Below are 27197 nucleotides of genomic sequence, written 5' to 3'. Positions count from 1 at the left end.
GAACAAAACACTTACATAACTTAATGTACGCTCTCTCTTCTGGGAGCACACTTGTGCCTTTCCCTTCCTCCTCTTCTTCCTCATCCCCTCTTATACCCTTTCCCTTCTTCTTCCTCCGCAGGTGTGCATCCTCTAAACTCTAAGGGTCCCCACAAGACTTGCAACCAGGGGAGCATTGGGTAGCAGCAGCACCTGCCAGGTTAACCCCCTGGACCTATCTCCAAGGCCCTCTATTTTTCTTAGTTCCCAGTGAGCCAAAGCAGCTCTACTTACGCTCTCTTGTTGCTTCTTCTGTCATAAGCCCTTCCTTGTTTTCACTGTCCCCAGCTTAAATAAACATACTCTCAAACACACACACATGCACGCACGCACTACTTTAATTTAATGAAGGTGACTCCAAAGCCCCTCTTAGTACTTGAGCATGTTATATAATGACATTTTTTTAAAAGTTTATTTATTGATTTTAGAGAGAGGAAGGGAGAGAGAAGCATTGATTTGTTATTCCACTTATTTATGCATTCATTGGTTAATTCTCGTATGTTCCCTGACTGGGGATCAAAATCACAACCTTGGTGTATTGAAACGATGCTCTAATCAACTGAGCTGTCTGACCAGGGCTAGTATCATTATTCTTATTAACTCTATGCCTCTAAAATTACTTTGTGGTATTGAGCTCATTTGTTTGGTTTGTTTACCTTATTGAACGAGATTTGTGTTTCTTACACATACTTATATTGTTTTCTGTTATACATTACATGTGTCCCCAGATACAGATACAGAATTTTTATAAATCAAATAAATTTTAATGTATAAGATTTTATATAATTTTAAGGGTCTCTTTGCAAAACCATCACCACATAGTTATGTTTTTGCATCAGTCTGGAAGATTATATATTGGAAACAAGGTAAACCTGTAGTGATCTATACTCTGGTGGTCTGACTGGGGCCTTATGCAGGGCTCCACAACCTATAATTCCAGTCCTTTTCCTTGTATGGGTGCTTTTCTGACATCCTGGTTTTCTCTTTAGGTATAAACAGCAACAGCAGCCATTCTTCTGAGCAACTAGTGTATACTTGGGGTTGGAGTTCCTACATCAAGAATTTTAATTTGGCCCTGGCCAGTTGGCTCAGTAGTGTGTTAGCCTGGTCTGTCGATGTCCCAGGTTTGATTCTGGTCAGGGCAGATAGGAGAGGCGATCATCTGCTTCTCCACCCCTACCCCTCTCCCTTCTCTCTCTTCTTCCATAGCCATGGCTCGATTAGTTCGAGTGCATTGGCCAGGGCACTGAGGATGGCTCCCTGGAGCCTCTGCCTCGGCACCAAAAATAGCTCATTTGTGAGCATGGCCCCAGATGGGCAAAGCATTGTCCCTAGACGGGGGTTGCTGGGTGGACACCGGTTGAGACACAAGCGGGAGTCTGTCTCTCCATCTCCCCTCTTTTCACTTGGAAAAAGAAAAAAAGAATTTTACTTTTATAAAGTGCCATTCTGTATTTTTAACAAATGTCATAAACGAAAAGAAATTTGAACTGAGAAGGTGCCAAAGCAGCAAAATACTGTAAATAAAAAATTATAACTTTGTGCAAAAGGAGTCCCGTTATTTTATTTGCTTATAGGGACTATTTTTATATACTTAATAATTCTCATATTTTTTTAGCTAGACCAAATTTACATTATTCACATAAGACTTTAATTGTGGGATATTTAATGCACATAGAACTCTCATAAAAACATCTATAGCTAAATCTAGGAAATCATCCTATTCTCAGGTCCTATGTTCAACTTTTTTTTTCTTTTTTAGGTGAGAGGAGGGGAGATAGACTCCTGCATGTGCCCTGAACCAGGATCCACCTGGCAACCCTATCTGGGGGCCAGTGCTGGAATATTTTTAGCACTTGAGGCTAATGCCCTCCAACAGAGCCATCCTCAGCACCTAGGTCATGCTCGAACCAATCAAGCTCCTGGCTGCAGGAGGGGAGGAGGGAGAGAAGATGGAGAGGGAGGTGGGGAGCAGCAGATAGTTGCTTCTCCTATGTGCCCTGACGTGGAAACAAACCCAGGATGTTCATACACCAGGTTGATGCTCATACACCAGGTTGATGCTCTATCCACTGAGCAACCGGCCAGGGCTCAATTTTAAAATAATATTGGTCCACTTAATTAGATATATAAGAATGACTTAAAAGTTAGTTTCCTTTCCTTATCTATAAGTTAATGAATGTGTTAGCACTAAAAGGGTTATGAAAACCCTGATACAAAAATCTGAATGCAGGGCCTGACCTGTGGTGGCGCAGTGGATCAAGTGTCGACCTGGAAATGCTGAGGTGGCCGGTTCGAAACCCTGGGCTTGCCTGGTCAAGGCACATATGGGAGTTGATGCTTCCAGCTGCTCCCCCCCCCCCTTCTCTCTCTCTGTCTCTTCCTCTCCTCTCTAAAAAAAATGAATAAATTTAAATTAAAAAAAAAAAAATCTGAATGCATTTATCTGAGTACCTTTTTAAATATTCCTTTTATCACTCAAGGCCAGTGGTTTCTATTCTAAGACACAGCTGTCTTCACAGCTGCCTCAAGCTAGAGTGTTTTTTTTTTTTTTCTAGAGTGTCTTTTCTAGTGATTCTGGGAATCTAGTTTTGTTCTTGCTCACTCTTCTACTCATCCTGAATCAGGGTTCACTTGTCTGATAAGCAGTTTCCCTTCCAGCACATTTGGTTTTAGATCGTAGCTACGAGGGGATGGTTGGGGCAAGTGGTGCTGGAGCAGGTAGGTTAGGCTGCAAGTTCAGGGGCTACCACAGTGACTCTTCTGTAGTTGGTTAGGTTCTGGAACATATTGCAGTCCATTTCCACAGTGAGCCGCTGGTGCCCCACCTTCATCGGTGTGAATTCAAATTGGGTGCGCAAGGTGTTTCCAGGACGCACAGGAGCCAATCTGAAATGAAAAGGCAGGTGCTAGTTCTATCCCAGGTTAATTGCTTTGCTGGTCCCAGTGACTCTGATCCTCCCCTACTTGAAGAGGTGGATCATGATGAAATAAACATCTAGATACTTTGCTATTGAAACAGGAAGTTTTAAGGGGACAGAAAACAGGAACCTCCCTTTGGTAAGCAATGTCATGGTTGAGAAGGTAAATCCTATTCTAAGGGCTTCCAAACTGCATCTGTTGTTTCTTTTATCACCCTTGATTTCAGTCTTGTCACACTCTTGGTAACAGTGTTGGGGTTTGCGTGGTAAAGCTATAGCTTTGGAACCCTTGCACTGCTAAATGCAGTGTGTATGGTGAGTATACTGGGAAGATGTCAATATGTCAACAGGTGGTGTTTGGAGCCCTGTTGGCAGCCTCCTGGCCTGCCCATGGATCTTATGGTAACTGAGGGAATGGTGCAGATTTCCTTTGAGGAGCTTTGCCCTACAATTGATCTGGGAGACCACAAAACTCTAGTTAAATGTTGGCAGTCCCTTCTCTGAACTTACTGGCAAGAATTACTCATTGAGTTTCATAAGGCTGAAGCAGTGGCTCAATACCAGACAACCTTTCAGGGACGGTACAGTCATCGTGAATTCTAAACTGTGTATTATATATTCAGTGAAGAATGCAGTGGACATAATGAGAGGAGACATAATGAAAGAAGAAACTTGCAACATTTAAAATCAACAAGGAGCCTGACCAGGAGGTGGTGCAGTGGATAGAGCATGGACTGGCATGCAGAGGACCCAGGTTTGAAACCCGGAGGTCGCCAGCTTGAGCATAGGCTCACCAGTTTAAGCGTGGGGTCGCTGACTTGAGTGTGGGATTATAGACGTGACCCTATGGTCGCTGGCTTGAGCCCAAAGGTTGCTGGTTTGAAGCCCAAGATTCCTGGCTTGACCCCAAAGTCACTGGATTGAGCAAGGGGTTACTTGGTCTGCTGTAGCCCCCTGGACAAGGCACATATGAGAAAGCAATCAATGAATAACTAAGGTGCCACAATGAAGACTTGATGTTTCTCATCTCTTTCCCTTCCTGTCTGTCCCTTTCTCTCTCTCTCTCTCTCTCTCTCTCTCTCTCTCTCTCTGTCACAAAAATAAATAAATAAATCATCAAGGAACTAATACCTAGACTTTATAGGGAATTCCTACAAATCAATAAGGCAAAAAAAAAAAACCCCAGGAACACCAGAGTTGTTTGTTGCGGGCCTTTCTGGGGGTGTCGTCATGTTGCTATAAAAACAAACCAACCAGGAACACCAAAAGAAGAGTGGTCAAAGAACTGTACAGAGGAGGAGGTGGACAAGCTAATAAACATATGAACCTGACCGGGCGGTGGTGCAGTGGATAGAGCGTTGGACTGGGATGCGGAAGACCCAGGTTCAAGACCGCGAGGTCGCCAGCTTGAGCACGGGCTCATCTGGTTTGAGCAAAAGCTCACCAGCTTGGACCCACGGTCGCTGGCTTGAGCAAGGGGTCACTCGGTCTACAGAAGGCCATGGTCAAGGCACATATGAGAGAGAAGTCAATGAACAACTAAGCCGGGCGTTGCAACGAAAAACTGATGATTGATGCTTCTCATCTCTCTCTGTTCCTGTCTGTTCCTATCTATCCCTCTCTCTGACTCTCTCTCTGTTTCTGTAAAAAACATGAGTTAAATGAAAACAATAATGAAATACTACCTTCTAGTAGACTGAAAAAAAGAGAAAGTTGGGTATTGCCAAGTATGGAGGAATAATAGGAATGAGTATAGACACTGTAATGGGCTGCTGGAGGAGGGAGGCTCCTGCCACCATTCAGCAAACAAATCTGATAGTACCTGGTAAAGCCAGGTTACATCCTATGACTCAGCAATTCCATTCCTGAGCATATATATCCCTTCCTCCCCCACCAAAATTACAAACAAGTACAGAAGGCAACACGTATGGAGATAATAGCAGCAATGTTTGTGGTGTCCGAGAGTAAGGGGCACTCTGGGTGCCCATCACTGTTGATGGGGAGTGGTAGAAAGCAGGGGATGTGCATTGTGTATTATGTATTATGCTGCAGAAACAATGGACTTGATATATGTGGATGAATCTTAAAACAGATCTGAGTGAAAAGAATTAGACATAACATCATTTATATAATTTTAAAATGCAGGTTGATGAAGCAACAGTGCACATTATACACATACTGACAAAAGGATATGAAGGGTGGTAGGAATGAAAGTATGGAACAGGAATAAAAGGGAATATTTAAATAAACAATATTCAGTATTATGGTGGGCATTAGTCAAATGCAGCTTTCGAGAGGCAGCCTACTCTCCCTGTGGTATTGTCTAATATCCAGCCCTAACCCTCTCACCTGCGTTCACCAGCAATATCGAGGCTATTCCTGCATGATCAGGGCAGCAACCAGGTTCAGACATGCTTAAAGAGCCCATAGCTTCAATTAGTCCTGTCTCCCTGTACACATAATGGCCCCAGGAAGCGACAGGCCCTAATCCTTAAGTTCTACTTCTGGGCATATTTGTTCTGTCTCCATGGACACAGCAAAAAGACAGTTATTAATCTTGGGCCCCAGGCTTTCTGACCAGTTGAGATGTGTCAGTGGGATGAGAAGACTGTTCTCTTACCTGTAGCTCCTTTCTCTGTGAATAAGCCCCCGTCCAAGGAGGGAGATCACACAGTCCTTCAGAGGAGCATCTAGGGAGTTATGGATGCTGACTGAGGCTGTGAGAGGTTGATACTGCTCTGCTGCCTCTGGCATCTGTGGGAAGAGACACAGTCACTCCCCCTGCTCATTACTCTCCTATCTCTGCCATCCGGACCCAAACAGCACAGCTGACTTCTTTACTCCTCTACCTGGTCTTCCTGCCTTTACTCTCACCCTTGACCCATCACAGACTGTCTGATGGTGCCTCTCCTCCAGTTAGAGACCTTGGAGGACTCCCGTTGTCTTTGGAATACAGCTTCAGTTGGCATTCAGAGCCCTTCATCACCTGACACCAACCCACCTCTCCAACCTCATTTGTTCTTCCCTTGACTAAACAACATCCAAGTCACGTCAGGTACTTTCCCGCCCCCAGCACACCTTGCAGCCTCCCTTCTTTGGGCCTCTTCAGCCTGCAGCAGCTCTCCCCCACCTCTGCAATGGAAGCTTACCCATTTTTCAAGACCCAGTATAAATGGAAATAGGCAACAGTTATACACACAAAGTAAAGGAAGCAGGATCTCACTAAAACCAGAAAGATGCCTCATTCCTCACAGCAATTTCAAATTTGAACTCATTCCTCCATGAAGTCCTCAAATGAATCAGATGAAATTAATCTCCATTACTTTTCCCATAGTGACTTTGTGGCTCTATTAAAGCACTTACATAGATGACCAAATATGGTGTCTCCCTTATCCAACTAACTTCTCAAAGAGGTTACTCTTTGAGAGCACAGACCAATCACATTCATTCTGGCCAGGGTAGATGTGGAAAGATGACCAGACCAAAAGCCCATAACTCTCTAAAAATGTCCCATATTTCTGATCTTGGGCATGTTGCTGTCTAGGACAATTTCATCATCTAAATAATAGAAACAGTTCCACCTCACAGGGCTTTTGAATTAAAGGATGTGGAAATATGTTGGCCTGTGTTGAAAGTGCTAAATAAACATAGGCTATTATTATTCCCATATGTATGGAGGCAGCAACTGGGAGAGGTCAACTCTAGAAACTTTTACTTAACCGCCCAAAGACATTGGAAGATTTCAACCTGAATCGCATATGCAAGACACCATCTCTTTCCAGACAAGAAGCTTTCAGCCTAGCATTTTCTGGTAATCCGCAGCACGGTCACTTGCACTGAAGTATGATGGGCTCTGATTCTTTCTGAAATAGGGACCTGAGTGATAGCAAATGAGAATAATTTGGGGAAAGACTAGTGCCTACCTCAATGTCAAGGCATGGTCTACAAATGGCGATGTCTTCCTGAGCAAAGCAGGTGAGGCTGGACTTGGAGTGTGTTGCCACCGCAGTGAGTCTGAGGAAGCTGTTCTCGGGTGGGCTCCGCTCAAAAAAGGAGGAGGACAAGCTGGTGGTGATTGTCCTAACTGAGACATGTGACAGGAGGAGTCAGTCAGTGCAAAGGGCCGAGTGTGCCCTGGAAATAGGCAACAGTTACACACACAATGTAAAGGAGTCAGCATCTCACTGAAGCCAGAAAACCTTTTCAAATTTGAACTCACTCAAGAACCTAGCTATCACCACCATCACCACTTCCACTAGCACTCTTGTCAGACCACCTCAGTGGGGTTTTGATCAGTCCCTGCAACCTAGAACAAGTTAAGCTCTCTTGGCCTCAGTTTCCTTGTCTAATAAGAACACCTACCTGGTGGGCTGGCTTGTGTTAAATGAGATACTGCAAATGAAGTCTTATGTCAGAGCCTGCTGAGAAAAGCTGTTGCTGAATATATGCTTACTTTGTTCCTTCCCATTCTCTGCCTCTTCTCTTTCCATTTTGCAGAGAAAATAAAGCCATCCTTCATCCTTGAGGAATCCTCTCCAGCTCATGTTCTCGTTCCTGACTTACAGACATAGACATCTACTCCGGCTGTCACCTTCCTCCCAGGAGGGTGAGTTGTTCCCCCCACTCAAGTCAAGTCCTCTACTTTTTATTTTATTTTATTTTTTTAATGTCTTGATTGATTTTAGAGCGAGACAGAAACATTGATCTGTCCCTGAATGTACCCTTACTGGGGATCAAACCTGCAGTCTTTGCATGTCGGGACGATGCTCTGAGCTCTCCAGCCAGGGCAAGTCATCTGCTTTTTAAATCTGTTCTCCATCATGACCCTAACAGTGCCTAGCTGTGCGACTTTGGGCAAAGTATTTAACCTCTCTGTCTCGTTCTCCTCTTCTGTACAGTGGGGATAGTAATGATTCCTGCCTTATAAGGTTGTTGCGAAGATAAATGAGACGGTGCATATAGAACACTTAACACCATGTTTGTCACAGATAAGTGCTCAGTGAGTGTGAGCTATAATTATTCTAGTGGCCGCCCATTTCCCCAAGGGTTGCACCATCAATAAAACCTATCTGTCCTGAGGCTTCAGTCTTTTCCTCTCTGCTGATTATTTTCCTCAGCATGTAAGCAGATTTTACTTTCTCTTGTTTTAAAGAAAAACAAACAAAACAAACATCCTCCCTCTACCCAGTATCTCTGGCTGATTACCACCCAGCCTCTTTTTTTTTTTAATCCATCCTTCTGGAAAGGACTGCACACATTGCCTCACCCCCTTAACTCCCGATCCGTTTAGCCCCCAGGAAGCTGGCATTTGCCATCGCCTCTGAGTAAGACCACTCTGTCAATGAACGCTTTTCAGCCTTGATGTCTCATGGCCTCTCAGCTGCCCTTGCTCGGTGCCCCCTTCCTCTTTGACTTCTCCGTCTCCCTTACTTGCTGCTCTTTCCCTAACTGCCACCCACATGCTGGTGTCAGCTGTGTTCTCTCCTCCTCTTTCTTCTTCTTACAGTTCTCTTTGGCTCCTTGAGCTCATTGATTCCATGACTCTTAGCTACCCGCTTTCTGCTAGGATTCCCACATTTGGTCTCCAACCCAGGTCTTTATCTTGATACCAGGTTTAGATTTCCAGCTGCCTACTGGCCATCTCATGGGCTTTCAAACCCAACATGCCACAAACAGAACTCATCATCTTTTTCCCCAAACCCTTTCTTCCCCATTTTCCATATTCTAGAATCTAGAGGATCACCCAAACTGGAAGCACCCCCTACATGCACACACACATACATATTCACAAGTCCAACCTATAATCTCCTTAATGTATCTTCATTCAAAGTGCTGATAGTTTAGTTTGTCCTTCATTTCTTGGTTATTACAAAAACCTTTCAACCTCTGATCCAGTGGTTCTTAACATTGGATGCACATTAGGATAATACAGGGAGCTTTATAACACAATCCAAATGCCAGGCCATACCTCAGATCAGTTATATCAGATTTTGGTGATAAAGTATTTTTAAAGTTCCCCAGGTGACTCAATGTGTAGCCTACATTAAGAACCACTATTCTAATATGACCCTTTTCATTTCATTCTCCCAAAAGTTCTTTTTAAAAAATGAATTTCTGATCCTATTGACTTCCTATTTAACACATTTCACCAGCTCCCTATTGACCAGAGGTCAAAACCCAAACTGCTTAGCATAACCTAGCAGCTCCTGTGTGGCCTGGCCTTGTCCAGCTCTCACACCATCCTCCCCACTCCTCCCCTCCCCACTCTACCCCACCTTATAAGGGGAACATGGTGGAGAGACTGGAGGCGAGGTGGCAATTAGGAGGCTATTGCAATAATGTAGACAAGCTCTATTCCACTGATTCTATCTTGTCTGCACATTGGAATCACCCAAGATATTACAATTGTTTTTCTGTTTGTTTGTTTTTTGATGTTTGGCTCTAACCATGGAATTTCTGATTTAATTGGTCTGGGGTACAGGCTCACCATTAAATGTCTCCAGGTGATTCTGACTGTAGGAAAGTTTGAGAACAACTGCTCTGCTCCAGGAAATTTCAACTCAAGAATAACATAGGAAGGTGTTTTTTTGTTGTTGTTGTTTTAAATTCCAATGCCTGGACCCCATCCCAGGCCAATTAAGAAAGAATCTCTGGGAGGAAGAACTTGTGCATGTGTTGTTCCTTCTTCCAGGAATGCCTGTGACTCACTTCTCTGTCTTTCACTATCCTACTTACCCTTTAAGACCCAGCGCTACTTGATTTAGTTGGAGGCAGCTGGCTCTTGCCACTGTATTCTACCTGTCAAGCACTTTTTACACTGCTGCCATGGTCTTTTTACTTCTCTTACCGCAATAAGAATTGTGGGGTGGTTTTTTTTTTCATGTGTAACACAAAAAATATATGTTGAATGAGAGAGAGAGAAAATACCAGGGGCTAGAAGTCACTTATTGAGAATTGTAGGGGGAACCTTATGGCTGCAGTCTGCCCAGAGTGGGAGCTGGGCATCTGAGCATCTGGGAGGGCCGTAGAGAGTTACCCAGGTTGGCACTGAGCGTAAGGGGCAGCTTCTTCCTCCAGAGATCAGCAGCAAGGACACCATTGTAGTACACCGCCTGCACCCCGATTGCCAGCTGCACAGTCTTCTCCTGGTCACCGGGGTTCACCAGGGTCACAGAGAGCTGGGCATCCCCTCCCAGGGGTAGGGAGCTGGGTGCTTCCAAGAACAGGTACAGAGGATCGGCAGTCTCAAGGCTGGGAGGACGGCTGCCATTGTCTTCCCCATGTTCCACTTTCTCTCTCTGGACTCTCTCCAGCACCTCTTTTTCTTGAAGAGATCCTGAAGAATGGGAGAAACAAAACAGGCCTCTTACATAGCAGGTATGGGCCCTTCTAATAAAAGCCAAGGCTTAAGATTCATTTACCCACTGCTGCTCAAATGCCAAAGCCACAGAGCTTTGCAAACCTCTGAGGCCATATTTAGCTTAAAAGAAATCAAAACAAAGAAAAAAGGCATGTGTTTGGTCATCACCACAAATACAGTGTCCCTTCCAAGTCACTCAAAGACCAAGCTCTTTTCCAAGTGCTATGATTCTGCTCCTTGAACAGCTGGGAGAGCCAGTTTTTAGACAAGTCACACTGTCTCTGAGAACAGTTTGGAAGAGACTTGAATCTTCCAAAGTGAAGGAGATCGAACTTATTCCAAGAGCAGTGGGGCCATGGAATATTCTGGAGCGGAGGTGTAACAATTATACCTGTGTCTTAGAAAGCTCATTCTGGAAACTAAAAATTTGAAAAGGGAATACGATGGAGAGACTGCAGGTGGAGATCCAGTTAGGAGACTGTTGGAATATTGTGGACAAGAGATGGTGAGACCCTGGTTACCATAGGCAATGGGAAAGGAGATGAGGAGGTGAAAGTGAGAGTAAGGTAGGCGGTGAAATGGGAAGAGACGAGAGTGCGAGCCTTATTGTTGGAACAAATAGGTAGACAGTGGTGCATTAACAACATGGAGGGAGAATAAGTTGACAGGGATTGGATATGAGAGGAAGAGGGAGAACATCTTCTGGCAGCTGGACTTGGTATTCAGTGTGTTGTTTTATTGCAGTAGTTTTTAACTGGGGGCAATTTTGCCCCTCAGGAGACAATTTTGGTTGTCACAACTGGTCGTCGTGGTGGAGGGGTGCTGGCATCTATTGGATAGAGGCCAGGAATGCTGCTAAATGTTCTGTGATGCACAGCCCCCCACAACAAAGAGTTAACTGGCTCAGAATATCAATAGTGTCAAAGGGGATTGAGAAACCCTGTTTTTTTGTTTCTTTGTGTCTTTTTTTTCAAGCAGGAGAGAAGAAGAAGAAGAAAAAGAAGAAGAAGAAGAAGAGAGAGAGAGAGAGAAGACAGTAAGGGAGAGAGATGAGAAGCATCAGCTCATAGTTGCGGCACTTTAGTTGTTCATTGATTGCTTCTCATACGTGCCTTGATGGGGGAGGTCACTCCAGCCCAGCCAGTGACCCCTTGCTCAAGCCAGCAACCTCTGGGCTCAAGCCAGTGATCATCGGGCCATGTCTATGATCCCACACTTGAGCCAGCAACCCCATGCTCAAACTGGGTCAGCCTGTGCTCAAGCTGGCAACCTTGGAGTTTCAAACCTGGGGCCTCACCATCCCAAGACAATGCTTATTCACTAAACCATCACTGGTCAGGTGAGAAACCCTGTTTTATATGATAGAGAAAGGACTGAAACTCTCTGTGGCCTATATCTGTCTGCATCTGTCTAACCCATCTCTTCCCCTCTTTTGCTATTCTATCAGGGGGCTGAGAAGCTTGGGGCCCTCCTTGCACAGTACCTTCAGGATACTTGTAGTTCTGAGTGATATCTTCACAGCGATCACTGCCCACACCTTTGGTACTGATGTTGTTGCCAACATACTTAGTGCTGGAGTTGGTCAGCTCCAGCGTCCCATCCACACAGCACTTCCAGACCACACATGAGGCGTTTACTGCGGCAAAAAGTTCTGCTACTGCAGGAGTCAGCCCCAGTGTTCCCTCCTTGACTGCTCTGACGGGGACCAGATCACAGGCTTTCAGGACTGCGGGAGAGAAAGGTCAGTGAGCAAGAGGAGCCATGCCCAGGCCTCTTCTTGGCTCAGAGATCCATAACCTTAGTTCACATTTTAGACTCTATTTTTCTGCCCCAGGGATCCAAGTCAGAGGTGGGCACTAAGCAGGGCTTCTTAGAGGGTATGCAGAAGTGAAACTCACAACATTTAGTGACAATAATTTTGGTAACAATGTGTGACAGGAGCCCTCTCAGAAACTGACAGGTAGAACCTCAGAGAAGCATAGTACACAGGAGCTTCTAAGACAGCTTTGGTATGGATGTGATAGGAATAGGTCACCTTTACTAAGCACTTATATATGCTGGGCTCTCTGACTGTTCTGTTCCTGGGAAAGAAAAAACCATCCTTGTATGGCTCCTGAAGATTCCTTCTTTGAGCTTGAGACTATTTTGATACTCTCTTCCCCCATTTCCAGAACTTCAGAAGTCCCACATCACAAGCCTGTGATCCAGCATATCTACCAGCTCTCCTAAGACCCTCCGCCTTTCATTTTAAGGCTCAGCTTTCTTGCCTATTTCTCTGAGGCAGGGCTAGTCTCCACACAGCCTTGGGACTGAGATGGCTAACACCTATGTGACCTTGAACCCACAGACATCAGGTCAGCCTTCTGCCAGCCACTCTCATTCTTCCTGTGTTTCCTGTTTTAGGGGATGCAGACCTGCTTTGGACCACCTGTTGCTCCTGCGTCCTCTCCAAGGGACTCCTTCATCCCACCCAGCTCTGTGTAGCCCAAGGTGGTCCTGAGTCAACCCCCAGGCTTTTACCTCCGCCTCCCTTAGGAGCACATGGGTACAGAATCTGCCATCCACCATAGCCCCGGGGCAAAGTAGGACGGGTCATCCAGCACTCTGTGGAAGTCTGGAAGATCCTGAAGATAGCAAAGGAACAATTCAAGTGTGAAAAAAAAAAGAAAAAGAAAATAAAAGGATTCCTATGAGGTTCTAGAAATAGCAGTCAATATTGCCACGGGGATGGGAAGACTCTGGGCAAAAGTAGCAGCACCACTCCCTGGAAGGGGCTTGCATGCTACCACTAACCATTAGCATCCTGCCTCTAGGAGTCTTGAAGACCTCTCAGTGCCTGGGCCACTCTGGGTTGTGGGTTCCCATGGGTTATACCACCTGGGTGTGAAGCCCTTCTGGTCTGAGACTTCATCCCCTTTGGGCTTCTCACCAGATTCTGCCTCTCTGGCCTTCTCCGTTCTGAAGCCCATCCTCATTGTAGTACTCATCCACAAGCAGGCCCCCGCCGGTGCCCTGGGCTGAGGCGAACGTGGTCACCACACGGGCAGGGATTCCCAGACATCGCAACACTGAGTGGAAGGGTCCGAGTCAGAGGGCGCCAGAGGGGCCTGGGTGGGGTACAACTAATGTCTTCAGTGTCTCCTGTGGGCAGACACTTAAATGCCAGGTGACAACATGGAAAGAGGAAGGGCACAGGCACCAGGAAGTTAGAACTGACACCAGACTCAGGACCCACAAAGGCCAAGAAATGGGAGACACACAAGTTGCACAGCAAACAGTGTACAGCGGAGGGAGGCTGACAGAGCCCTGGGGGCTTGCTCTCCTGGGGGGAGGAGGGGAAGAATTGGGGAGAAAGTGAGTTTGGGAGCAGAGATCACCAGATGGGCCTGACTCTGCAAGGGAGAAAAAAGCAGAAGCTGATCAGGAGGAGCTGCTCTGAACAAGTAGCAGGTTTCCTGGCCGGACGGTGCATGTGAAGTAGTTACGGGTGCGACAGAGGTGAGGAAATGCTGCAGCGTGGAGGCAGTACCTGCTTTTGGAGATGTCTCCTCCACATGCGGGAGGGGCACAGGGCAACCCAAGAAACAGACACTGCACAGTAGCCAAGGGGAGCCTGCTCTGTACCTGTGCAAGCAACAGCAGCCAACACCCAGGCCTGCCCATCACACACAGGGCGCCCTCGGCCCGTGAGCCACTGCCGCAGGATGGGCGCACTGCCCCGGCGCTTGTTCAGCAAGGCCCCTTCCTGGGCATCCTGGGTCTGCGGGGTGGGCAGGACACGCTTCTCCTTGAGCACATGCAGCTGTTTGGGAGAATGTGTGGATGTTATGTAAGTCCCAAGATGGGATACCTTCCAGGGTGGGGCAGGGGTGAGAGGGTGAAAGGGGGTGGGGGTGAGGAGGACCCATTGCAGTTCTCCAAGTGTGGCGAGCAGAACATCTGCATCAGAACTACCTGGACCATGTTAAACCTCCATGTTCCAGGGCTCCACCCTGGCTCACTGGGTTATAATCTCTGGGGGGCTGCAGGGGTCCAGGAATCCACCTTTTTAACAAGTCCTCTAGAAGCCAAGGGTCTGGGGACCACACTGGCATAGAAAGCCACAAGAGGAGCGGCCCCTCACTGGGGGCTGGGTTTCCTGTTCCTTCACTTGCCTGGCCCTGATTCCTTTGAGGATGTTTGTCTCAAGGCCTGCTCATCCTAAACTTACTCCTCCTCATAGGCTGGCTCTGTCCCTCACCACAAAAGGGAGTCCCGTGGCACAAGAGGAAATGGGGGACACATTACGCCTGTGAAAGAACTTTTAAGAACAATGGGAAAGCACCAAGCTACCTTTAAGGTCTGCGTATCCTTGGGGATAATTTAGAAATAAAAACAAGTTCCTTCGATCACCTTTGTCACAAACACTGAATAAGATGGACCCTACTCCTTCCCTTCCGGGGACCCTGGCCTCCAGTTTGGGCTGGTCTAGGAGGCAGAGAACCGAGGAGTGCTCTGAGGAAATCCAGGCCGACCTTAGTCCTCACTGGCTTGTGTCCGGAAGGATGATACCTCCTTTTGCTTTTCTCTCCCCTGTGGGTGCTATTGTACTCCCCTCCTCACTTATGCCCTTCTCCAGGAAGTATCCCCTACATTCTGGGGAGAGGGGACCATTTGTGTTTTGATGATATCCAGGGCCAGCCTGACTTGTGGTGGCACAGTAGATAAAGGGTCGATTTGGAATGCTGAGGTCACCGGTTCAAAACCCCGGGCTTCCCCTGTCAAGGCACATATGAGAAGCAACTCCTATGAGTTGATCCTTCCCGCCCCACCCTGCCTTCTTCTCTTTCTCTCTCTCTTCTCTCTTAAAATCAATTTTAAAAAATTTTTCAAAAAAATTCTTTAACAGGCCCATAGAGGGGACAGCTTTGTCAGGGGGTTCCCACATCCCCTCCTCTCACTCACCAAGGCGCCCAAAATGCAAGTCACATGCACAGGGTTGCCCCACTCCTCCACCTGCTTGTCCACGCTCAGCAAGTCCAGGCTGAGGTCCAAGACATCCTTCTCAAACTGTAAAGACCACACCGAGCTGTGATGAAGCGTCTCCAGCCCACAATTCAGCCCTGTGACCTCGTCCTTCTCCACTCAGGCTTCCCTCCTTCCACCCTTGCTTTGTTGTCCCTTTGTGCCCCCTGGTCACCATGACTGGCAGTTCAATCCTTTGCCTGTTCTATTATTGAACTCTCTCGATAAGGTGTGAATTTGTGAAGACCAGGGCTGTGTCGTTTCCTTTCATTTCTATCTTTATCCATTTAGTGCGCTCCTACTGCTCCTGCCAGCACTGACCCACGTGTGGAGAAGACCACAGCAGCTCCTGCTCTCGATAAGCCCACAGCTGGGACTGGAGATGGACACATAGCCAGGCAGATTGTAGATCTCAGCAACATGGCCAAGGCTCTCAGAGAGGTGCCAACCCAGAGCAGAGAGCACAGTAGAGAGAATCACTCTGCCTTTGGGGGATGAGGAAGGCTTTCGGGTCTTAAAAGTTGGATAGGAGCACCTGACCAGTGCTGGCACAGTGGCTAGAGCATCGACCTGGGATGCTGAGGTCCCAGGTTTGAAACCCTGAGGTTGTCAGCTTGAGCATGGGCTCATCTAGCTTGAGGGAAGGCTCACCAGCTTGAGTGCAGGGTCACTGGCTTGAGCACAGGATCATCAACATGATCCCAAGATCACTGGCTTGGGCAAGGGGTCACTAGCTCGGCTTGAGCCCCCCTGGTCAAGGCACGTATGAGAAGCAATCAATGAATAACTAAAGTGATGCAACTCTGAGTTGATGCTTTTCATCTTTCTCTCCCTCTTAAAAATAAAAGTTGGGTAGGAGCTTCCCAGGCAATAAAAAAGGGAAGCTATTCCAGGTGGAGGGTACATATAGCCTGCAAGGGGCTGGCCAGGAGCTGGAGCATTGGGTGGCTCTTGGGGAAAATAAAGCAATGGCCTCGCTATGAAGGGGCTGTACGTCATGTCAGGGGACTGCTTTTTATCCTGTAGACAGTGCAGATTTAACAGAGGGGTTTACTTTGTGTGGTCTTTAAGAAGATAACTGGAAGCTGTGCAGGATGTTCTGATAAGCCCTTGAGAAGAGAGGTACCACAGGCTGAAAAATCTTAAACATGTTGCTTCATGACTGGGGGTTTTGGACCTGCCTGCTCTGTCTGGACTGAACACTGAAGGTCATGGGACAATCTCTGTCCCCTTACCTTTCCTGGAGTCCCCCATACCTGGCCAAAGTCCCAGGATTCTTCCTGGATGCAGTCAGCCGTTCCCAGGTAGATGAGGCCATTCTGGTTCAGTAAGTACTCCCAGCGCTGAGCCTCATTCTCCAGGAACACAGCATCTTCTGGTGAGAGGCAGGCAGGGATGAAGGCCTGTAGGGTGCTGGGCCTGCTCCTCTCATCCTGGCCCCTGCCCTCCCTGCCCAGGTCAGTTCTGGCAGCAGGTCTCCCCTTCAGCTCTGGGCCTAATGAGGACTAAGAAAGGACTTCCTCTTTTCACTGCCCCAAATGGGACCCTGCTTCCTCTCTGGTGGAGAGAGGGGAAAAGGGTCAGAGTTTCTGTGTCAGCCAGGTGGCCTTCTTGGTCAGCCAGGCAGGCAGGAATAAGCCAACCTTAAGAAGCTTACTGGTTCCCAGAAGACGTGTGCAGCCAAAGTGCTACCAACCCAAGAGAATTTGGCAATAGCCACCTAGCGGGCCTGTTATGTCTCTCTCACAAGTTCAATTTAAAAAATCATGTTTCAGTATGGCCCCAGATAGGAGAGCATTGGCCCCAGATAGGGGTTGCGGGGTGGATCCTGGTCAGGGCACATGGAGGGGTTTGTCTCTCTATCTTCCTTCCTTTCACTTGGAAAAAGAAGAATAAAATGAAATAAAATAGTTTAAAAAACAAAACAAAAAAAATAGTGTTTCAGAAAAATCAATACAGCCCTAGCCAAATAGCTTAGTTGGTTAGAGCCCTGTTTCGGCAAACTGTGGCTTACAAGCCACATGCAGCTCTTTGGCCCCTTGAGTGTGGCTCTTCCACAAAATACCACGTGCGGGCACTACCTTGATAAGGAATGTACCTACTTATGTAGTTTAAGTTTTAAAAATTGGGCTCTCAAAAGAAATTTCAATCGTTGTACTGTTGATATTTGGCTCTGTTGACTAATGAGTTTGCCGACCACTGGGTTAGAGCATCATCCTGATATGCCAAGGTTGAGGGTTTGAACCTCAGTCAGGGCACATATAAGAATCAAACAATAAATGTATAAATAAGTGGAACAAAAAATTAATATTTCTCTCTCTCTCTTCCTCTCTCTCTAAAATCAATCAATAAAAATGTTTTAAAAAAAGAAAAAGGAAAAATCAACACAACATAGGTTGACAAGGGTGAGGAGAAGGGAAGAGCAGCATTTGGCAAGATAGGGTCAGAGGCAGCAGTGGAGCTGGCAAAGTATTACTCTCTGGGGTGTCCAAGTGGGTCTAGGCCTCCCATGGTCTTTTGCTGGTGCCCCTCCTGCTGTCCCTACCCAAGCATTGGGCTGGTAAGGAGGATGGGGGCTTTGAAGAGTCCATTGCCAACTCTAAGAAGCTGGGTGTGGTGGAGGATCTGCTCTGCTTGCCAGGTGTCTCTCTCTCTGTACCTGCTGCTGGGGGTGGTATGGGGTGGTTAGACTGATTCCTAGGGACTAGAAAGAAAAAAGATTTCCAAACCAACCCTCAGGCATCCATCTGGGATGGTGTTCAAAGAAACAGAAGGAAACGATATTAGAAATCAGGAAGCCCTGAAAAACCTGGGGCCTAAAATCAGAACCATCTGCCCAAGGAGCCCTCAACTCCCACCCCTCCATTCTGAGTACTTTCTATTACGTCAGCTGGACATCACTTCCTTGGAAGTCACTTCACACCGAGATGTTTGGCCCGAGAGCTGCAGGGCTCTGGGAAGCAACACATTGTCAAAGCACAGCGGGCACCATCCTCCTCTTCTCCGCTTGGGCGCAGCCCCCTTTTATAAAGTTCCCTGCTTATAAATAGGGCTCTGACTTTCACTATAGGATGTGAAAATTTCTTCTGAAGTTAGAAAAGCCCTGTCTCCAAGTATCAAAGATAAGACCGAGTCCCAGATAATCTCTGAAGATTTTAGTCACCTCCCAGTGAGCAGAGCAAACAACTCACTCCTGCTTAGATAGACATCTCCACACACACATCGTATAGAGGCTGTCCCTAGGCACATGCCTACAAACCAAGCATGGAGACAGGAATCTAGCATGGTGTCAAGACCGTGTATTCTCTTTGAACCGAGCACTGTCCCAGAACTACCTTTGCTGTGTCTTTGCTTGAACCCCAGGGCCTAATTCTGAATGTAGGCTCAGAGTCAGCAAAGTGGGTACACTGAAGCTTCAGCTTTGGCAGGAAATGGTTTAAAGGTCTCTCTGCCAGTATGTGGAGAGCCATGGAGCCTCCCCCCGCTGAAGGGGCCTCAAATCCACACTTACACACAAGGGCAGGAGCACCTGAATGGATATTACTTCCTACCTATTGTTCCACCTACCCACCCTGTGGAGCAGGAAAGGAAGTCTGGAACTGAAGATAAGCAAGGCCATCAGATTGGAGAACGCCACCCTGGGGTAAGAGAAGTAGAGACAGGGCAGCCCACTGGGATCTGGTGCCACATAAAAAGGGAGTCAGGAACTGGGAACCAGACATGAGGCTGCAGGAACCTAGGAAGATTTTTTTCTACTTCCTCATATTTCCTCTCATTTCCCAACCCTGCCTTGGGAAGGAGGTCCCCTTCAGGCTGGCAGGGAAACTCTTTTTTCCCTCCATTAATTTATTGATTTGAGTAGGAGGGAGGGGAAAAGAGCGACAGAAAGAGACAAAATCTTTGACTTGATGTTCCACTTATTTATGCATTCATTGGTTGATTCTTTTTTTTTTTTTTTTTGTATTTTTCTGAAGCTGGAAACGGAGGGAGACAGTCAGACAGACTCCCGCATGCGCCCGACCGGGATCCACCCGGCACGCCCACCAGGGGCGATGCTCTGCCCACCAGGGGGCGATGCTCTGCCCCTCCGGGGCGTCGCTCTGCCGAGACCAGAGCCACTCTAGTGCCTGGGGCAGAGGCCAAGGAGCCATCCCCAGCGCCCAGGCCATCTTTGCTCCAATGGAGCCCTGGCTGCGGGAGGGGAAGAGAGAGACAGAGAGGAAGGAGGGGGGGGGGGGGGTTGGAGAAGCAAATGGGCGCTTCTCCTGTGTGCCCTGGCCGGAATCGAACCTGGGTCCCCCGCACGCCAGGCCGACGCTCTACCGCTGAGCCAACCGGCCAGGGCGGTTGATTCTTGAATGTGCCCTGACCCAAGACTGAACCTGCAACCTTGGTGTATCTGGATGACTCTAACCAACTGAGCTACCCAGATAGAGTCAGCAGTAAAACCCTTGAAAGGAAAAGGCTGTGCACTTTTTATCTGGGGCAGCATAAACAGGAAAGCAAGAAAAAAAATGTTTTCCATTAATCCAAACAACCATTCTGGGAGACTAAAGTATTAAGCTGTGTAGTGGCAGATTTAAAATGGAAAGACAGCAAACTCACACTGGAGCTGGCTCAAGTTCACTGGGACCCATACTTTTTGCTTCTTTCACACTACACCCATGCCCTGGACTTTCTCTTTTTTTTCCCACTTGAATAAAACTTGTTTTATTCTCTCTCTCTCTCTCTCTCACACACACACACACACACTCTCTCTCTCTCTCTCTCTCTCTCTCTCTCTCTCTCTATCTATCTATCTATCTTCAGAAGAAGAGATGCCCTGTTTGCTCCTGTTTAGGCCAAACTCATCTAATGAACTGTTCTAGATAAAATAGCCCAACAGCCTGGGCTAAGCTTAGCCAGAGGTGGCCACTGGTTGGGCAGCAGGAGGTCACCTGACCCCAGGAAAGCCCACCCATTGGCCGCTGAGCTACAGGAGGCCTGCATTGTATTTAGACTGTCAGTAATGGAGAGGACCCGGCAGTCTGCGGTACTAAGAACAGAACAAACAAGTGCAGAGGAGAGAAGCAGGGTCAATTTACTGCTGTAAAGCTGCTGAAACAAAGGGGCTTTGGGGCCCCTCACTAGCACAGACCCTTTCAGGCCCTGGAACAGGCCTTTAGCAATTCAAAATTTTGTATTGTTTTTCTTTAAGAGGGTTCCCTGAGTTATATAAACCTCAGGTCCCACAAAACCTGGATTCACCTGGAGCTAGTCTATGGGAGACCGGGGAGGAAACAGAGAAGCTTATCCCTTAGGTCCTGGTGCACTTTCTACTTCTTACCCCCTGTAGTGTTACAAACAAAAGAGTAGCTCTCCCAGGGTCATCTCTGACTCTTATTTCCTGAGCCAACACTAGGATTCGAATTGGTGGTGAGATAAGCCTTTGCTTCCAGTGGGAAGACCCAGGCTGCTTCTGCCAGTGGTGCCACCAAGACAAGACCCTGGGTCCAAGAGGCCATTCATCCAGGAAGCAGACACTACAAGAACTAGCACTGGTGCTGCCCTTAGAGGAAGCTGTTCACTAAGACCTGGGGCAGATGCTTCCTGACAGAGCTGTACCCACATCCTGCGTCTTGAGTACCCTCTGCAGCCCAAGGCTGATCCAAGTCCAAACTCACCTCGAACCCAGGGGTTAAAGAGCAGGGTGAAATGGCCCAGGAGGTGTGGCTTCCTGCCCAAGACCTGCAGCAGGAGTGAGTAGTGGCCAATGACAGCATCTGAGGGCGTAGTCACGGAGACCATCCAGGACTGGGCATCTCTCTCCTCCACCCTGGCAGACCACTGCTTCCAATCTCCCGGACTGGAAATCGGGAATTTGGCTTGGGTCCTATTGGCCTTAGAAGGCTGTTCTCCTGCAGTCATACACAGATGAATTGATCATTTGGACCTCTTGGTCACAACTGAGTAATAAAGTCAAGTATTACAAAGTTAAAACAGGTAAAAAAAATTGATTTTGGAGGAAACTAAGAGGCCCATCCAGACTGACCAGGCAGTGGGGCAATGGATAGCATCACTGAGGACCCAGGTTTGAAACCCTAAGGTCGCTGGCTTGAGTGCAGGCTGACCATCATGAGTTCAGGGTTGCTGGCTTGAGCGTGGGATCATAGTCATGACCCCATGGTTGCTGGCTTGAGCCCAAAGGTTGCTGGCTTGAGTAAGGGGTCACTGTCTCAGCTGGAGCCCCCCACCCCGGTCAAGTCATATATGAGAAAGCAATCAATGAACAACTAAGGTGCCGCAACTATGAGTTGATGCTTCTCATCTCTCTCCCTTCCTGTCTGTCTGTCCTTGTTTGTTCCCCCACCTCTCTCTCTCTCTCTCACTAAAAAAAAAAAAAAAAAAAAAAAAAGGAGGCCCATCAATTAATGAGAGGCAATAGAGGATGATGAGAACACACAGGTTCTCAGTGCCCATAGACCTACATCGAGACATTTCATAGTTCATAAAATGGACATGCTAAAAAATATCTACCTCAAAGGTTCTATGTGAGGTCTTTTTTTTCTTTTTACAGAGATAGAGAGAGAGTCAGAGAGAGGGATAGATAAGGAAAGACAGACAAGAATGGAGAGAGATGAGAAGCATCAATCATCAGTTTTTCGTTGTGACACTTTAGTTGTTCATTGATTGCTTTCTTATATGTGCCTTGACCGTGGGGCTATAGCAGACAAAGTAACCCCTTGCTCAAGCCAGTGACCTTGGCCTCAAGGTGGTGAGCCTTGCCCAAACCAGATGAGCCCACACTCAAGCTGGCGATCTCTGGGTCTTGAACCTGAGTCCTTCGCATCCCAGTCCAACGCTCTACCCACCGCTCCACCGCCTGGTCAGGCTATGAGGTCTTAATAAGATATTGCATGTAAAGCCTTTGGCTTAATATCTGATATGTTGCATAGATCCAATAAATAGTAAGAATTAAATGTGATAGCCTGGATTAGATCTCATTCAGGCTTTTCTACAAAACTGATATTATATTTGCAACCAAAAGAAACCCTCTAGTGATAATGTTGCTGAGAAAATTCTGAATCATAATAAGTGTTATTTATTATGCACATTATCTTCTCTTCACAACATACCTGTTGGGTGGGCAAGACATTTAAAAAAATTTTTTTTCCATTAATTAGAAAGAGAGAGAGAAATGAAGAGAGAGAAGGGTTAGAAAGAGAGAGAGAAATATCAACTCATTGTTCCACTTAGTTGTGCCCTCAATGATTGCTTCTCATATGGGTCCTGACAGGGGATGGAACCTGTGACCTTGGCATGCCTGGATGACACTCTATCCACTGGGCAACCTGGCCAGGGCAAAACTTCTTGAGGCTCAGGTACTATGTAGGTCATATGTTTCTTAGTTCCCTGAGGGGGTGATGAGAACCTTCCAGTCATGTTGCCAAAGGGGCATAGATCACCCCCACTTACCAGTTTGTGCAATGAGGGCCACCTTCTTCAGAGCAGGCAGAAATGCGTGGACTGGAGCGTGGAAGTGCAGCCAGATGGTGAAGGGCTGCCCTCTCCTCACAACAAGGTGCCTGGAGCTGATGTCCTTGGTATGGTGTTCCTCATTGTTTCTTGCTGCCTGGAAGTCACAGCTCTTGATCTGTAGGGCTATGTGGAAAAGAAAGAAAACAAGATACTAGGTAAATGAGACAAGTAATAAAAGCAGAGACTCTGGAGTCAGAGAGACCAGGGTTCAAAAATCCTTGGCTCAGCTTACTAGCTGTGCCATCTAAGGCAAGTAACTTAACTACTCTGAGCCTCCATTTTCAATGTTCTCCTTAGAATAATCACTCCTTCTTGCAGGATTGTGGAGATTAAATGAAGTAATGCATATATAGTAGTCTTCTTCCCACTGTGTGCCCCAGGGATACCTGCCAAGACCCCAGTGGATGCCTGAAACTGTGGATACTATGTATTTCCTATAGAGGCATACTTATATAAAGTTTAATTTCTAAATTAGGCACAGTTGGAGATTAACAACAATAACTATTAACAAAATAGAACAATTATGACAATATATAGTAATAAAAGTTATGTGAATGGATTTGGGGTCACTAAGTAAAATAGGTGTTACTTGAACACAAGCACTGTGATACTGCGAGAAAGTCTATCAACCAAAATGGCTACTACGTAACTAAAAGGTGGGTAGCATATCCACCATTAATACCCTGGACCCTTGGTCGGCAAACTATGGCTCACGAGCCACATGGGGCTCTTTGGCCCTTAGTGTTTAGCAAAGACCAGCTTAGGAATACCCTAATTAAGTTAATAACAAGGTACATACCTATATAGTTTAAGTTTAAAAAATTTGGCTCTCAAAATGAATTTCAATCATTGTACTGTTGATATTTGGCTGTATTGACTAATGGGTTTGCTGACCAGGGCACTGGACAAAGGGATGGTTCACATCCCAGGAAGTACATGGTATGAGATTTCATCATGCTACTTAGAATGGCCAGCAAGTTAAAACTTATGAATTGTTTACTGCTGGGATTTTCCCTTTAATATTTTCAGATGATAGTTGACCATGGGTAACTGAAACCATGAAAAGCGAAATCATGGATAAGGGGGACTACTGTAATACATGTAGCACAGGGTTATACACATAAGTCCCATTATAAGAGCAATGTTTGTTCTCATTGTTGACCTACTTTTCTTTTCTTTTCTTTTTTTTTTTTTAATTTTCTAAAGCTGGAAACGGGGAGGCAGTCAGACAGACTCCCGCATGCGCCCGACCGGGATCCACCCAGCACGCCCACCAGGGGGCGATGCTTTGCCCATCTGGGGCGTCGCTCTGTCGCAACCAGAGCCACTCTAGCGCCTGGGGCAGAGGCCAAGGAGCCATCCCCAGCGCCCGGGCCATCTTTTTGCTCCAATGGAGCCTCAGCTGCGGGAGGGGAAGAGAGAGACAGAGAGGAAGGGGGGGGTGGAGAAGCAGATGGGCACTTCTCCTGTGTGCCCTGGCTGGGAATCGAACCTGGGACTCTTGCACGCCAGGCCGACGCTCTACCACTGAGCCAACCGGCCAGGGCCTGTTGACCTACTTTTCTGGTCCCAATCTAAACACAATTAATAAAATTCAGAATCTTGCTAATCCTTACTTGTTTTTTCTTAGAACATAATCAGATAATTTTAAGAGCTGGTTTTGAAATCACTAAGTCCAATTCTCTTGTTTTATAGATAAGAAGTGTAAAGCCCAGAGAGTAGAACTAACTCATCCATGATCATACTTGACTGTTTCACCTAGGGGCTCACCAAACCTGTGGCACCGTGCAGCCCAGAAAATTTCTACTCTCTCTGAGAGAAGGATAAGATAGTCTATCAGACAATTCTCATTTATAATGAGACTTAAATGTGCTAACAGATCTGTGCAGAGGCCCCTGAGGTTTCTGCATCCTCTGGGTCTGCCTGTCTCCTTGCTTTATGTCTGCCTTTGATGCTTTTAGTTGGGTCCCCTGACCTTCCCTTCCTTTCCATTTAGCCTTGAAGCTATGATACCCTCATACTTTTCCAGGGTCATCTCCCATAAGTATAACAACTCAGTGAGAAGAGTCCTGTTATGATGATCCTGGGACAAGAATATCAACCCATGTTAACCACCATCACCATATTACCGCCATCATCACATCTATGACCACTAAGTTACCACCACAACCTACCCTGCTGCCACTCTATAGCCCTACCACCATAACCTCCACCACTCCCAGCACCCACCACCATTCCTCACCGGATTACACACCATCACCTCCACCACTCCCAGCACCCACCACCATTCCTCACCGGATTACACACCATCACCTCCACCACTCCCAGCACCCACCACCATTCCTCACCGGATTACACACCATCACCTCCACCACTCCCAGCACCCACCACCATTCCTCACCGGAATTACACACCATCACCTCCACTACCATTCTACTCCCTTTAATGAAAATACGTGAGGACAAAGGGGCCGGCCCTGTGGAGAGCTAGCTTGGCTCACCCTGTCCCATGGCTGCAGGCTGCTCTTATTCACTTGAACACAGGAAATGCCTGTCTTGAACTGTTGCTTGGGGCTCCTTCTCTGAATCTGTCTTCCAGACAGAAAATGATGGAGGTACTTTCATTGGCTCAAGAATCTATAAATAGTGGAGTTTTCTTTCACTTCTCTTGTGCACTCCCTGTCAAGTTTCTTCTCTCCTGCTCCCTCCTTGCTGGTATCTCTTGGACCAGCTGTTGGGAGTTACCATTTTTCATTTTATCTCTTGTGCCGGGAGGTCCAGGCAGGGATACGCCTGGCAGGCTGGAATGGGAAAGATCTGCCATCTGAAGAAGCCCAGAAGAAACCTCTAAGCCTGTTGCTTCAGTGGCCTCAAGAGACCCTCTGAGGTGTTACCTTGATGACACTAAAGGACTCAGAAAAGATGACTCCCCATCAGAAGGCCACATCCAACCCCAAATCCCAGGCCCTAAACATATCATGGGCTTCAAGTTGCTGGATGTTTGTGGGTTGCTTTGATAATACAAAGACAGACCATGTATGTCTGGGACTCATCTGTGTGAAAGGGGTAGAATTTGTTGGTGAAAAATAAATGCCTTAAAAGCAGAAGCCAGAGCCCAAGCTCTTCCAAGCCTGCCAGGTCTGGAACTCTCTATCAGAGCAGGTTTGGAACTAGCCTGGGACTCAGAGCATATATCTTTTCTATTTCTACTTGTCTAGTCACCAAGGAGACAAGACACAAGAGTTGATCTCATTATTTGGCCATCTTTGACCTTTTAAAGGCTAGATTTTGATTAGGTTTCTGAGCCTGTGTCACCAGGAGCACTGTCAGGGTAGCTGTACTTGCTGGCACGTATGTGGGACATCTATAGAAGGATATAAAAGAAACAAGAAGAACATTGGTTGCCTGTGAGGAAGGGATCTGATGGATGGGATCAGAAGGGACTTTTCTGCTGTTGGCCCTCTTATACTTTTAAAACTTTAAACCCTTGCCCATTTGAAGAATCTTTTTTTTTTTTTTTTTTAAGAAATGAAGCTGCTGTTTTCACACGCCTCCTTTAAAAATTCTTTATGAGAGCCCTGGCCGGTTGGCTCAGTGGTAGAGTGTCGGCCTGGCGTGCAGAAATCCCGGGTTCGATTCCCGGCCAGGGCACACAGGAGAAGCGTCCATCTGCTTCTCCACCCCTCCCCCTCTCCTTCCTCTCTGTCTCTCTCTTCCCCTCCCGCAGCCGAGGCTCCACTGGAGCAAAGATGGCCCGGGCACTGGGGATGGCTCCTCGGCCTCGCTAGAGTGGCTTTGGTCGCAACAGAGTGACCCCCCCAGGGGCAGAGCATTGCCCCCTGGTGGGCAGAGTGTAGCCCCTTGGTGGGCGTGCCGGGTGGATCCCGGTCGGACGCATGCGGGAGTCTGTCTGACTGTCTCTCCCCGTTTCTGGCTTCAAAAAAATACAGAAAAAAAAATTCTTTATGAGAAATGAAGACATACATTTTTTCATTATTTAATGATCATAAGGTTTTTACCTGGAAAACATTAAACTACTAAAAATGATTATAAAAATTAGATAATCTAGTAAGGTAATCTTCAGTTTAATGCATTCTCAATAAAAATGCCTACAAGTTTTTTTTCTCTGACACTAGAATGATTCTAAGGTTCAAAAAGAAATTCTTTTCTTTCTTTCTTTTTTTTGTGACAGATAGAGAGAGACAGAGAGAGGGACAGATAGGGACAGATAGGGACAGACAGACAGGAAGGGAAAGAGAGATGAGAAGCATTACTTCTTCATTGCAGCCCTTTAGTTATTCATTGATTGCTTTCTCATATGTGTTTTGACCGGGGGGCTACAGCAGAGCAAGTGAG

The 27197-nt window shown here is 46.9% G+C and overlaps 1 protein-coding gene across 1 annotated transcript; it reads right to left on the bottom strand.

Moving 5' to 3' along the window:
* Positions 1-40: 40 nt before the first annotated feature.
* Positions 41-25470, bottom strand: EPB42 (erythrocyte membrane protein band 4.2). The gene is made up of 13 exons (XM_066276888.1): positions 25343-25470; positions 22780-22965; positions 20988-21221; positions 16581-16699; positions 15265-15369; positions 13945-14122; positions 13250-13388; positions 12841-12944; positions 11804-12046; positions 9997-10296; positions 6884-7044; positions 5581-5714; positions 41-2928 (listed from the first exon to the last, which is right to left on the bottom strand). Exons 1-13 carry the CDS (start codon positions 25350-25352, stop codon positions 2766-2768), a joined length of 2076 nt encoding a protein of 691 aa, XP_066132985.1. The 5' UTR covers positions 25353-25470; the 3' UTR covers positions 41-2765.
* Positions 25471-27197: the final 1727 nt, after the last annotated feature.

This window comes from Saccopteryx bilineata, chromosome 4, assembly GCF_036850765.1.
Source record: "Saccopteryx bilineata isolate mSacBil1 chromosome 4, mSacBil1_pri_phased_curated, whole genome shotgun sequence".
NCBI classification, from domain to species: domain Eukaryota; kingdom Metazoa; phylum Chordata; class Mammalia; order Chiroptera; family Emballonuridae; genus Saccopteryx; species Saccopteryx bilineata.
This window is presented reverse-complemented; position numbering and strand designations above follow the sequence as displayed.